Source organism: Furipterus horrens, unplaced genomic scaffold (assembly GCF_987537825.1).
Source record: "Furipterus horrens unplaced genomic scaffold, mFurHor1.1.pri manual_scaffold_13, whole genome shotgun sequence".
Taxonomy (NCBI): Eukaryota; Metazoa; Chordata; class Mammalia; order Chiroptera; family Furipteridae; genus Furipterus; species Furipterus horrens.
In genome coordinates, this window is record NW_028327183.1 from 40,332,956 (window position 1) to 40,347,748 (window position 14,793).

General features: G+C 46.8%; 1 protein-coding gene across 1 annotated transcript; it reads left to right on the forward strand.

Moving 5' to 3' along the window:
* The first annotated feature begins 226 nt into the window (after window positions 1–226).
* On the forward strand, window positions 227–6,390 carry PSMC4 (proteasome 26S subunit, ATPase 4). Its single transcript, XM_090259871.1, has 11 exons — window positions 227–387; window positions 970–1,068; window positions 1,192–1,378; window positions 2,712–2,858; window positions 2,940–3,049; window positions 3,150–3,243; window positions 5,056–5,223; window positions 5,306–5,382; window positions 5,521–5,689; window positions 5,903–5,958; window positions 6,152–6,390. Exons 1-11 carry the CDS (start codon window positions 352–354, stop codon window positions 6,263–6,265), a joined length of 1,257 nt encoding a protein of 418 aa, XP_090115997.1. The 5' UTR covers window positions 227–351; the 3' UTR covers window positions 6,266–6,390.
* Window positions 6,391–14,793: the final 8,403 nt, after the last annotated feature.

The window sequence follows — 14,793 nt, forward strand, 5'->3', positions numbered from 1 at the left end:
AGATTTCTGATAAGCTCTTCCATTGAAAGAGCGGCCGAGTAGCGCCTCCTATTGACGAGCAAACGGTGACCGAAGCTGTCGCGCGAAGTGGCGCCACCACGCCCTCCTGCGCACGCGGACCGCCGGGCCCACGGCCACGCGGTACGAATATAGAAAGCGCCTAAGCTCATCTTGGGGGCGGAGCCCAGGGCCCGGGCGTCCCTTCCCGCCGTCCCACCCCGTCCATTGCGCTCGCCCTCAGCGACATCTTGAACTACGTTTCCCACAGTCCACCCAGGCCCCCGCCTTCCGGTGGCGGCAGCGGAAGCGGTGACTAGATGAGGCCGGGCTGCACAGGCGGGCTTGGTCACTATGGAGGAGATAGGCATCCTGGTGGAGAAAGCTCAGGTTCGCTGGGGCCTGGCTCGCGGGGACAGGGCGAGACTTGGTCTGAGTGACAGCAGGGATCCGGTCCGGGTCCGGGTGATCTCGGAGCCCTCAGGGGAAGCTTTCTGCCGTTTCGAGGCCTGGGCTGGGTGCTGAGTGACGTTAGGATGGCAGTGAGGCTTGGGACGCTGGGCTGGGGGAACGAGTGACGTTAGGGGAGTGCTTATTGAGGTCCGGGCCCCGGCGGGGCTGGGGATGGGTAGGGTGGTGAGCGATGTGCGGGACTCGGCCTTGGGGGCTGACTGAAGTCTAAGGCTGGGTTGGATTGCTCACTGATGTTGTTCAGGGCTTGGCTGGTGTTGGGAGGCTAAGTAATAGCTGTGGTCTGGCCGAGTAATGTTTGGGGCTTACCTGGGTAACTGGCTGGCATAAAGGCCTAATGTGAGTTGGGGTTCTGTGACATGAGGAGGAGGAACCTTTGGGGGGAACTGGGTACTAACTGAAGTCAATAGCCTGTTAGGGGATAAGTGACTTCATAGTTAAGTCAGATTCCCTCATGAGGGAACCCTCCTCTTGCACCCTGCCTTTCCCACCTTGATCTAGGATGAGATCCCAGCATTGTCAGTGTCACGGCCCCAGACTGGCCTGTCCTTCCTGGGACCAGAGCCTGAGGACTTGGAGGACCTGTACAGCCGCTACAAGGTACATTTTCCCCCAATCTAGGCCCTGCACAGGGCCCAACGTCCCACATTGCCTCCACCTTCCACTACTCCCTGCACAGCCAGGCCTGGAGCCATCCCCTGCCACTCCCCTCTCTGCTCACAGAAGCTGCAGCAAGAGCTGGAGTTCCTGGAGGTGCAGGAGGAATACATCAAGGATGAGCAAAAGAACCTGAAGAAGGAATTCCTCCATGCCCAGGAGGAGGTGAAGCGAATCCAGAGCATCCCACTGGTTATAGGGCAGTTTCTGGAGGCTGTGGATCAGAACACAGCCATCGTGGGCTCCACCACAGGTGTGTGTGGGGCGTGGCGAGCACCTCTTTCACTCATCTGTTCATTAAACAACTTAAGTATTTCCTGGCATGTGCCAGGAACCGTGCTGGAGTCTTATGACAGCAAACAAGGCAAGACAGTGTAATGGTGCTTTTCAGAGTATTTTGAGTCTGATGCAAAAGTGGAAATATATTTTACATTCTCTCTTTCCCTCTCAGTGTGTGTATAATTTATATAGAAAGTTTGACCGAATGTTATTTAGCCTTACAATGTGTGACATACTCTTAATTGCTTTTTCGTTTTGTTCTAGTCTTTTATTTTAAACCTTGTTCTGGTCATGACTCTAAATTGATTTCATGACTACTTCTGGGTTGGACCTGCGCTTCGAAACCATGGCTAAAGTGTTAAGAGATTGGGCTCTTGTAAGAACTCAGTGTATGGTAGCTGCTGTTATTAACATAGGTCCGGGCCCTGCCTTCATGATGGCCATTGTCTCTGCCTTATCCGTCTTTCCTGCTTCTGGCCTCTGCTTCTCTAGACCGAGCCATGTTCAGCTAAAGGTTGTAGGGAAGAGTGTGTGATTGGGCCTGGAATTCGACTGATGGGTCAGTCGTGAAGGGAGGGAAAGATCCAGAATGAGGCCTGTGTCTTTGACCTGTAGGACACAGGGGGATAGTGAAGCTATGCCTGAGGTGGCAACATGGTCAGAGGAGTAGATTTACAAGGAGATAGTGAGAACAGCCTAGAACATCACAGGGAGGTGTCTGAGAGTCTACTGGATGGCCAATCTGAAGGTCAGGAGAGAGTGAGACTGGAAAAAGATGCGTACATCACTACCATAAATGCAGAGGGTGGACTGGAGAGGTGAGACAAGTCTGAGTGAGCAGAAAAGAGTGGTGCAGAGACCTAGATGGTAGGATCCCAATCAGGGCAGGACCCTGAGGGAGGAGAGGCGAGATTGGAGTGACATTCAGGAGGCTGGATGGAAGGTCATAGTGACTGACAGGCTATGAAGGGAAGAGGAGAAAAGTCCAGGTTGAGGTGTGGGGCTCTTGCTGGTGACTAGGGACTGTGGGCCTGCCTGAGACAGATTCAGGAGGGGCAGCACAACTTTGGGGAAGATACGAAGAACACATAGGGACACAGCGGGGGGAGCTAGCCAGGGGAAAGCCAGGTGGAGGCATTGCAGGATGCTGCTTCGCAGAGGGGTGTGTGAATGTGAGGGACAGACCAGGAGGCAGGCTAGAGGTGAGGTGGGAAGTCTGGCTATGAGTTAGAGATGCTGGCGGCCTGGAGGCACAACTATGAGGTCACTTCGCATTTTCCCTCTCCTTTTCTCTCTTCTTTCCAAAGGCTCCAACTACTACGTGCGAATCCTGAGCACCATCGATCGGGAGCTGCTCAAGCCCAATGCCTCCGTGGCCCTCCACAAGCACAGCAACGCGCTGGTGGATGTGCTGCCTCCTGAGGCAGACAGCAGTATCATGATGCTCACTTCAGGTGAGGGGGAGCCTGGGGCCAAGGGGGGCCAAGAGGATCCCATGGGCCAGGCTGGGAGTCCCAGCTCTGCTCTCCCACCAGACCAGAAGCCAGATGTGATGTATGCAGACATCGGGGGCATGGACATCCAGAAGCAGGAGGTGCGGGAGGCCGTGGAGCTCCCGCTTACACACTTTGAGCTCTACAAGCAGGTGAGGAGCTACGGTATCCGGGAAGGGAGAGGCCCTGCTGAGTTTTGGTTGGTGACAGGCCTTGCTGGCTCATCCATCTTTCTCCACTTCTGCATTTCAGATAGGTATCGATCCACCCCGCGGCGTCCTCATGTATGGCCCGCCCGGCTGTGGGAAGACCATGCTGGCAAAGGCTGTGGCTCATCACACCACTGGTGAGCCACTCAGTGTCTCCCTCAAGCTCTGACCCGGGCTTTTCCGACCTTGCTCCCTGCTCTTTCATCCTCCCCAGGAAGTGGCACAGCACAGTGACTAAACACACGGGCTCGGGGGTCAAAAGCCCCATTGTGCCTCTAACTCATTGACTGTGCAGTGTTGGACAGGTGACTACTTCATGCCTCAATTTTCTCACCTAGTAGAAGACTCAACTTCACAGCATGATTATGAGAATTAACAAAGTAGTTCAGTGTTTTACTACATTGGGTTGTTACCCATTAGTAATTAGGAATTCCAATTCATGGATTGTAACCAGTATTTTAAAAAATGAAACAGAAGATGTAGGTGTCAATCCCACATAGTGAGATGTCATGCTATTTTGAGAAATTTGCTTCATACACATGTGCACACTCATATATATTGTGGTTGTTTATAAAAGTATTCTGGTAGGTTCCAGTCAAAATGTCAGGAAATTTATTACTATTTATAAAGCCTAAAGTCAAGGCTCAGCACATCCTAAAATCTTCATACATGTGAGTCAGGACGTAGAAGGCAGTTGTTTAGCAGTGGGTTTTCTGAACTCACTGCCAAATTTGAAATCTCGCTCCCCTACAACTATTTATGTAAGTTAGCACTACTTATGTAAGGTAGTTTATATAACTACTCAGTAAGTTAGCCTCTCTGTGACTCCTGTTTCCTATATTTATGGGTTGTTCAGAGGATTAAATCAATATAAAGCTTCTAGAAGCATACCAAGGCTCATAGTACGTAGACAGTGAATGTTAGGCATTGTCATTATTATTCATTTGATTGGTATTTCATTGGACTTCTGCTCTTCCAGGCCCTATGCTGGGATAAAACAATGAATCAAACTTGTCCTCTGGTCCCCTGCCTTGGACCAGCTCCCAGCATGGCTGAGGGAAAAGAACTAAACACTTAGAACTAGTCATCTGGTTAATATTTACTGAGCACCTAATATGTGCCAAGCTGTGTTCTAGGTGCTGGAGACATGGTAGTGAACAGAACAAAATCTCCATTCCTCATGGAGTCATGGAGGTGGTATCTTAGTTGGGGAAGCTCTTGAATAGATAAGTGAATAGATTATATGTCACATGGTGCTAAATTCATTAAGAGAACTAAGCAAAATAAGGGGATAGAGAATAATAAGAGCTGCAGTGTTACATGTTAAACTTTAAGATACAAGTTAAAATGGAGGGACCCAGAACAAACCTGTCTTTAACCCGTTGCTAGTTGTTGATTATGTCAAGAGATGAGCTCATGGTCCCTGATTCTGGCATGATATTCAAAAGTGGGCCCTTATAGCAAAGGGGAAGTCAGAGCTTGTGGTAAGGTAATAATGATGCCTTTATATATGGCAATCTTATCTGTTTTCTTACTAATTTTTCAAGTGTGCAGAAATCCATATTTTTTTGTGTGTCTGCACTCCATGAATGTCTTTAGCTCTTCTCCATACAATCCATACAGACAGGTTGAGGTACAGACACATTTTTTTTTTTTTAATGTCCTGATTGTTAAATGTTAGGCCAAAAGAAAAAAACAAAACACACAAAAACCTGACACATCTGTGGATAGGGCTCATGATTTGTGCTGCTGGGTTGCTATGAGATGCAAGCAGATGGCTGGTCCTCGATGCTGGACCTGGGACCCAGTCCAGGGTGTTAGATAATGACCTGGCTACTTGGAGTGGGCATCCAAAGGAACGGATGTCCTCAGGGAATTCCCAGTTCCACTTAAAACAGAATGGCTCCTATAGGGGGCCCATCCCTGTCTAACCCTTATCTTGCCATCAGCTGCGTTTATCCGTGTCGTGGGCTCGGAGTTTGTACAGAAGTACCTGGGTGAGGGACCCCGCATGGTTCGGGATGTGTTCCGCTTAGCCAAGGAGAATGCGCCTGCCATCATCTTCATAGATGAGATCGATGCTATAGCCACCAAGAGATTTGATGCCCAGACAGGGGGTGAGTGATGCCCAAACAGGGCCTGGGGTCTTGGGCAGGCCTGTTGTACATAATGCCTTGGACTGACTGTTGTATACTCCAGCTGACAGGGAGGTTCAGAGAATCCTGCTGGAGCTGCTAAATCAAATGGATGGATTCGACCAGAATGTCAATGTCAAGGTTCGGGGTTTGTGATGGGCAACGGAAGGTGTGGTATGGGAATCAGGAAGGTGGGGCTGGCATGTGAGGGGGCAGGTATTATGGTGGGAAGAAGAATATAGTAGAGACAGGTCTGAGCCAGCCTGTCCCCAATGCCAGGTGATCATGGCAACAAACAGAGCAGACACCCTGGATCCTGCCCTGCTGCGGCCAGGACGTCTTGACCGTAAAATTGAATTTCCACTCCCTGACCGCCGCCAGAAGAGATTGATTTTCTCCACTATCACCAGCAAGATGAATCTCTCTGAGGAGGTTGACTTGGAAGATTGTATCCTGCTCTAGAAGTGAGGGGAGGCTCACATTTGGGACTGGGGATCGGCTCTTCACTTCCACCCCTGCTGTCACCATGACCCAGATTGTGCAAGTGGGACTCCAAAGTCCAGGGAGGGGGCAGGTGACAAAGACAGCCCAAGGATGACTTCCAGCCCCAGGCATTCACCCTGTCATGCCAGGAATGGTTTTCTTAACTCACCCACTGCAGATGTGGCCCGACCAGATAAGATTTCAGGAGCAGATATCAATTCCATCTGTCAGGAGGTGAGTGACAGTTTTTCTCTGGATCCAGGTTGGGGGTGGGTGAAGACCCTTCCTCTTTGAGAGCACTCTACTGCAGTCCTTCCATCCCTCATTGCCTCCCTAGGGTATTGGGCCCTGTCTGTCTCTTCCTCCACCATCAGTCACTAGGGGTGGGGAGTACAGGGAGTAGATCTTAACTCTCATCCCTTAACAGAGTGGAATGTTGGCTGTCCGAGAGAACCGTTACATTGTTCTGGCAAAGGACTTCGAGAAAGCTTACAAGACAGTCATCAAGAAGGATGAGCAGGAGCATGAGTTTTACAAGTGACCCCTCCCCTACACACAGGGCCCAGGGACTTTCCCTCGCCTCCCGAACCTCTGTCCCCAAACCTAGTTCTCTTTTTCGCTTTACCCAGGATTGATTTATTCAATAAATACACAAGATTGAATCCATCTAATTTCTTCTTAGAAGTTTAACTCCTTTGGTATCCTGGGCCTTGAATAGGATCCTCTGTGCCCTTCCTGTTCTGACAGATAAGTGGGTTAGATACATGGCCTGGGCTATAGCTTGAGAAGCAAAGAATTCAAACAAAATGACCAGAAACTTGGGGAAAGGGATGGATAATGAACCTCAGACCATGGCTCCTGACCACAAAATAAAGCCCCCGTACATCTCCCACCCCCATTTCCTACAGGTAGAAGACCATTTAAGTCTACGGTGAGTCCTGCATTCCTCACACTCAGGGAGTATCAATGAAAGAGACAGCTCCACAGAATCCTCTGGAGCAGGGAAGTGGGGGTTGGGGGTTGGATGCCCTGGTTCTGTGACTCTAGCTCTTCTCCATATGGGCATAGAGTATTTGGTTGGACCAGTTCCCACTCTTGAGGTCTCCGTTAGGACACCTCTCCCTCTGGGCAGCCTTTCCTGGTGCCCCAATTTGGGAAGGAACCCTTCCTGTGTACATTCGTGGCACCAGTGCTTGGCTAGACTTTCTCACTGTGCTTGCTCTAGACTGAAAGCTCCTGTACAGCAGTCAGGGATTATAGCTTAACCACAGTTCAAGTCTCAGCACCTACACATAGTAGACATTCAGTTTCTTGAACAAATATATGAATGTCACCATATACTTCGGAGTGAGACGGGAAGAAGGTATAAGGAAGAATTGGGGGAATCACAGATCCTGGAGGGACAGGATGTTCCTCTTGATGGACTTGGCAGGTTGAGCAGAGAAAACATTTCCTCCTTCCTGAAACCTCACTAAAGGAGAGTAAAGTAAACTCACAAGGACATAGGAGAGACAAGATGGCAGCAGTGCAGTTTTGGAAAGACGCAGTTACCTGCTCATGGATATAGCAGACCTGAGGAATCATGAACCTGGACTAAAGGGAAGCGCAGAAACGTTCCCATTTCACAAATCAGAGGTGCCAGGTTCTGAAGGGGAGGGCTGGAAACAGGACTACCTGAAAGGTTACGTGAAAATCAAATTCATACATCCAGTGTGATTAGAACCTGGCGTGCACTAAATAAACAAGCTGTTATTGCAGGCCAATGACCCTTCTTCGGCCTAGCTGAAGATGGGGTTTATTCTGGAAAGGTGGTCTCTGGGCTGGTGGGCCTGGAGCATGGATTAGAGGAGTTTCCATGCTGAAGATGGGGTTAAGTGAGAGCCCCGGGCAGGCAACTGAGGGATTCCTTCTGAGGAAACAGCAGCATGAGAGAAAAGAGGAAAGTGGGCTAGTAAGACACCTAAAGCCCTCATCTTTAACATTCAGTGGCTGGTAGTACCTAAAACTGATGAGGTCACGAAAGCATATAATTTGGAAACATGAAAGTAAATTTCAAAAGAAACAAAAGATGGAAATTCACTGCCTCTTAGAAGCAGGCAGGAAAATATGGGGTGAGGGTGCCATGGGAATGCTTTTTGTTTTCTATACGCTTTCTATAATATGTAATCTTTTAAATTAGATGTTTAAAAATTACTATCAAAACCACAGAAAGAAAAAGAGGCTCTTACAAGCCAGTAGATATTTGGAAGGGGGAGGGTAAAGGAGGGAAATTGACCAAGTGACAAAACATCCTAAACATCAGTGAAGAGTAAAGAGACTGGGAAGAGAACAAAGCCACGTGCTCCAGAAATGACAGCAAAGAAAGAAATGCAGCGGAAGGGCACTTGCCACAATCTGAACAGAACATCCTTTTTGGAGTTAGGATGGTGGTGCAACGTGAAGCATGCGCCTTAAACTCTGACACTCGTCAGTCAGAGTCCTCATCAGTTGAGTGGACACAGTACCCAAGTCCCAGGGACAGTGAGGAGTACGTGAAATAACACACAACGTAAACAGCATAAAGCACTAGAGATATGAGAGAAAAACCCCAAGTCCTTCCCCCAAACTGAGGGCTCTCTCGCAAGGTTTTCTCTCCTTGAGTCCATGTGACAAACTGACAAACTGTTCCCTGGGCAGGAATGTAATCCGGTGCTTTGACGTATTTTGGCACTATTGAGAAGTGTTCACTCCACAAAAAAACAGGTTGGTGGTGGCATAAGATCATAAACACACAATCACAATTCCACCGGCACCCGTGCGGTCCCACATCTCCATATATTCAGAATCGCACATAGCCATCTTCATACAGCTTGGCTTGCACCCAGACACTCGGCAGTCGCAGCCACACAGCGACCCACACAACCACATCATCCATCACACATGTCCCCAGTCACAGTTCCACAGCTACAATCTCCCGTGGAACCCAGCACCTCACTGCTTACAGTTATACAGCAGGCTCCCAAGCTACTTGCTGTGACCCACGGCCAGAGGTGCAGTGGGTCCCACCACCCTCACACACACATGCACGCACGCACGCTCACAGGCCAGGTACAAAGGGCCATACACCTACTCTTTTAAATACACATACAAAGCTCACGCTGTGTACCAGAAGCCGGGACTACTTCTGGGGAAGAAACTGACAAAATCCACCGGCCGGAGTTCCCGCGGGTCCCGCGCACACTCGGCCTCAGGGTCGCACGCATGGATGCACTTGGCAGTCCATCACTGTGGCGGTCGGAGAAGTTTGCACAACCCAGACAGCAACTGGGTATGAGTTGCCCTTGCGAGGTCACCTCAGCTCACCGCGCTGCTCGGCCGACCCGGTTGAAACCGCGAGTTCCGCGCGCGTCTGCGCCTGCGCTGGGGCGCGCCTGTGCGTTCAGTGCCCAAGCCCACCTGCTCCTGGCTGTGGACTACATTTCCCAGAAACCCCAGGGAGGTGTTAGCTGCGACTCAGGGACCTCTACAATGCGTTCTAGGCAGTTTCAGCACGGATGAAGTTTGTCGCAACTCGGAAAGAAGGCGGCCTAGGTGAAACGCAGCGGGCCTCGTTGGAACAGGAGTGGGGTCGGGGTTGCCGACCAAAGTGAAGAGCCCCGGGGTGCGGACGGCGCACGCCGTGCTGAGAGCCTCAGGCCTTGCGTGCATGAGGAACAGAGGAGGGGGACTGGTTCAGTGTGACAGGCGGTGTGCGCGCGCCTGCCGCCTTGTTGGGCCTCTCTGACCGTGCGAGTGTCTGTGAGGCTGTCCCTGGTGCTTTCTCCGCCCTCTCCTCACAGCCCCTAGTGTTTGCACAGAACAGGGTCCCCGAAAAGGAAAGTCAGATTCTGTATTGAACCCTAAGATGAGGGTTCCCAGGAACAAGTCACACAGTTCTGGGCTTTGGGATGGTGGGACCTTTGGAGCTAGAGTGTCCCTGAGACTGACTCCTGGGACGAAATGGAGGCACTGTGGGTGCTGCTGCAGTTGTAAGAACCACAGCATTTTCATACCTCTAGCGCCAGGATTCTGCTGTGAATTCAAAGACAGAGTCCAGCCTCCCTCTCCCGTCTGGTTCTCTGTGAGATCAGAGCCGATGTGGCCCTGGAGGGGATTTTCTCGGTCTGTGATCTAAGAAAGGCTTCGTGCCTCATGAGTTCCTTCTCCCCAGTCTCCCAGACAAGGCTGTTGAGGAAGAGGGAAGTTGTTGCACACCTGAAAGTCCTGATCAGGTGAGTTTGTATTTCCTCTTTGTTCATACCTGCATTTTTGTTTTTGGGCAATGGAAATATTGCTCTTATTTTCCTGAAATGTCCAGTGGTCTATCCTCGGCCTTTTTCAGATCCTTTCCTCATTGGCCCTCAAATGCGCCCTCCTCATTTTTCAAATCATTCCTCTGCACTCACTTTTAATAATAGTAAGAAACGCTTATCCGGGAGTCTAAAGTTAAAGCTTTGTTTTATTGGGATTAGTGTGGAATCACATCATTGATATCTAAAACCTCAGTTTAAAAGTAAGGCAAGATCAGAGGTGGTTTTGTTACAGAACCCCTGGGCTGCTCCAGTTGAAAACAAACCCACGGGCTCTTTAGTTAGGGGCCCGATTGCCCGCCGCCAAAATTATAACTCTCAATACCAGAGTTTGGTGAAAAGAAAAAGAATTGTTTATTTAACAGTTATATAGATTTAGTTATTTGCGGATTTCTGTTATTAAGTCTTATGCTCTTTAAAATACCCACAAACACATATCCTTGCCTCCCCCCCTTCCAAACCAGGCTAGTTTTAGGAAAGTCAGAGAAACCGTTTCCCTACTTTCCAAACACAGTTCAGCTTTACCAGCAGCTGCCAATCATTCAATCTGATTGGGGAGGTCTTTTCTGTGCTGTGGTGCCCTCCAGCTCTCAATGCAGAACCACCTGGATTCTCAGCCTCCTTGCAAACTGCCTTCTTCCTGCAAACTGCGCGGATCTCCTTTCCTTCTCAAAACCGCATGGTGAGAGCCTCCTAACGCAGCCTGGAGACCCCTTCTCCAAGCCACATGGAGAAGGCCCCTTCACCAAGCCACGTGGAGGGAGCACACGAGAGCGGGAGAGCGAGAGAGCCCGAGAAGCTAGCGCGCGCGCGCGCGAGAGAGAGAGAGAGAGAGAGAGAGAGAGAGAGAGAGAGAGAGAGAGAGAGAGAGAGAGAGCCAGCCAGAGAGAGAGCGAGAGTCTCAGAGTGAGAGCACAAGCAAGAGCAAGAGAGAGTCTCAGAGCAAGAGTCTAAGAGAGTCTGAGCTAAAATGTCTGCAGCTGCTTATATATCCCTGACTGCGTCATCTGACGCAGTGGGCGTTGCAAACAGTTCTGACCATTCACAGACCCTTAAGTAGGCTCTGTGTGCTTTCCATACCATCCCCTGGTTCAAGACTCCTCCCATCTGCCTGAGGCTTTGGATGCATTAAATCCATTTGCATAAGAAAGACACTAGCCACCAGCCTCAGGCATGTGGAGGCATCTGAAAAGCTGCTTACTTCTCCCCATCCCCCAGCAGCAAACTCTGGGGATTTTTGGACTCCCCTGTTTCTGTAACAGTTTGACTAGTGTCAGTAAGGGATATGGGCATCTGCCTTTTAATTTTTTAAAGGCTTTTGGGGGCAGGAATGTGATTGGAGTTTGGAACATGAAAATCTGTGTCATCATGGGCTGTGATTTTTCAAAGAAATCAATGGGTTGAGATATGTTTATAAAGAATTTATCATTTTAAAAAGGTACACATGAGTAAAGTAATATTGTACACTTAAGATTATGGAACTAATGCTCACCTTTGCAAAAAAAAAAAAAAAAATCGTGGTCAGTTCTATTACGTGAAAGACTTATAAAGAAAAAAGTTGAAATAGCCCCAGCATCAGTATTAATATTTGGGGAAAGTATATTGTAGCAAAAATTTTCTCTGCATCTGTTTGCGTGTGTGTGTTTCTGCAGAATAGAAATAGTACTAATTGAATATTCAAAGGACACAAAGACTCTCCATCCCCTATTTGGAAAAAGTAATTATGCATAACCATAGGTTTCTTATACCTCCATGCATAGAAGAAAAAGAGGAAAATGCCAATGAACCCCTCTAGTTTGACTAACCTTCCAGGTATTTACACCTTTTAGGGTTATATAAATCAATTAAGAGTAATTATTATTGCACAATTTATCAAATCAGCCCTTCAGGATTACACATTTTTTAGATTTTTAAGGTTGCTTTCATAGGACATAGCAATGTCCTCTCTGTCCAACTATCTTTTAAAGTTCCATTATGCAAGTAATATTTTGTAGGACAGATTTATAACAGTAGAAAGCAGAATAACATGGTGATAACTAAATATCATACAGTAGTGTATCGCGGATCACTTATCGCGGCCGCACTGTATTGCGGGATTTTTAAAAATATTATATTTAATTACTTATTTAACAACATACGTATACAGCATGTACTGTATAGAGTACAGTACATGTGTAGAATAAATGTAAGGTTCCTACTTCGCGGGAGGGTCTGGAACATAATACCTGCGATAAGTGAGGGAATACTGTAAATATGTAGGAGAAAAATAAGATTGAACCTTTTATTAAAGTTCTCCATTTAATGCCTTATTAGGTTCTTTTGGTTAGTTTTATGTTGAATCGTGGTGTCTCCTCTTTGGTAGCTGTAGGGACAAGAGTAGACTTCTTAAAATATTTAAAATGTCATTATAACAAAAGAATGGGCATGAGACTCAAATTTCACCATAAAGAACAGTAGAAAATAATTTTATTTATTAACAGTAGATTAAATGATATGTAATATGCTTAATTTTGTGCTATTTCAACCTTCCTGACAACTCTGAGATATGTGCTGTTCTTATCCCTAGTTTATCAATAAACTAACTGAGAAGTTAGTAGCTATCAGACCAAGATTCACATTCTGAAAATCTTGACAGAAGAGTCTGTTATTAATGACGTTATAATCCCTCCCCAAGTCTTACATACCGTACTTTTTTAAGTTGCTTTTATCAATCAGTAATTCATCATGAATGTATTTCTTCAACAATAAATATGCACCAATATAATGTGTATTAATAATGCCTTAGTGTGCCATCATAACTGACTATAATTTATTTAATCTGTTGCCTCCTGTACTATTTATATTTATAACATGTGGTTACTCTAAGTTATTTATTGATAAACATCTTATGCATATATCTTAATGTGCCTATTTAGCCATTTCCTAAGAAAAACTGCCTAAAAATGGAGTTTTAGTCAAATATCAGACATAAGGGCTCATAGTATGCTGGATCTTATGATAGTAATTGATTAGAGGCATACAAGCCCTGAAAATATAACTGCTACCCTTAAGTTTCTTGTAACACAGCAATAATATAGAATCAGAAGAGACTGAATAAGTATGAGCTAGAAAATAATAAAAGCCGCTAGAGAAATTCAGGTCACATGCCTTGGGAGTTTATAAGAAGATGTTATTTCTCTAGCTACCTCTGTCAGGTTTTGACCAAATTATTCTGAACTCAGGGGAACTCTGGTGATAAACGAATTTTATGCTGTATGCTTAATATAACAGCTGTTTTTATTTTTTACTACAATTTACACTCAATATTATTTTGTATTAGTTTCAGGTGTATGGCACAATGGTCTGACAATCATACGCTTCACGAAGTGGTCCCTTCAATATTTCCAGCACCCACCTGGCACTACACATAGTTATTATAATATTACTGACTATATTCCATATGCTGTACTTTACATCCCCATGACTATTTTGTAACTATCAATTTGTCCTTCTTACTCACTTCACCTTTTAATCCAGTCCCTCAACTCCCCTCTCCTCTGGTGTGTTCTTTGTATCTCTGAGTCTATAACAGCTGTTTTTAGATTCGTCGGCAGCCGTCTGTCTCGAGAGACGATGGTGTAGCTTCTTAAGAGTCTATCTGCACCGCCGAGAATGGCTGTGCAGTCCGACTCGGGAGTGACACGGTACCTGTCTCCTCCCGTGTTGAATCGACATCTTGCGATGACGCTGGAGTGTCCTCTCCAGTGAAGCTGAAGCTACAGAGCCTGGGCAGGGTGATATGGAGGGTCTGCTGTTGCCCATGCAGCAGATGCCCCCTCTCTTCGCAGCTGAAGGGTCCAAGGGAAAGACGGAGTCAATACAGCTTGGCTTCAGGTGCGCCGCAGGAGTTGCCGGTGTTGACTACAACGTCAAACCGCCTTAGGGACTCCGGCTCCGGATTTTCTGTCGCGGTTTACTCCCTTAGCCTTTCCCCTGAAGAGGTATGCCGCAAGGCAGCGGAGGTTTTTTGGAGTCAGAGTTTTCCTTCTCTGATGTGCCCTGACTGGAAGATCGAACCAGCGACACTTAGTTCGCAGGCCGACACTCAATCCACTGAGCCAAACCAGCCAGGGGCTGTTTTTAGATTACCTTGAGCTTTTTCTCTAAGTTCAAGAGAAGTGGTTTATAAAAGGAAGAGCTTTCTCTTATCAAAATGAAATAATTACTTATATATGTAGATGTGTATATTTTATGTTGCTTTTTAAAGTGATGGATTGTACATAATCAAAAAGAATATCAAAAATATGTCATGCAGACCATCAGTTTTGACATATGGATAGATAACTTTCTGGACTGTTTTCTCTGTCTTGATTTCCACCTGTCTGTCTTTCATTATTTCTCTCTGTCTCTCTCTCTCTGTGTATGTGTGTGTATTTTTTACAAATGTGGTCAAATTGTACATTCTGGTTTTAACCTGATTTTTCTATTTATAGTATACCCTAAATATTTTCCATATCCTTTAAATATTCTTTCCAATTTAGTACAGTGCTTAATATCTCTATAATATTTCATTATGTAGATGATCTATAATTTACTTAACCAGTCAACTATTGCTAGACTCAGAATGCTAGTACTGCCTTCCCTGTATACATCTTAATACGCATTGACAATAAATTCCTTTGGACAGAGTCCTAAAAGTAGGTTTGTGTGGTAAAATTCTTTCACATACTTCTACATTCCTTATTTAAAGGTTGCACAAATC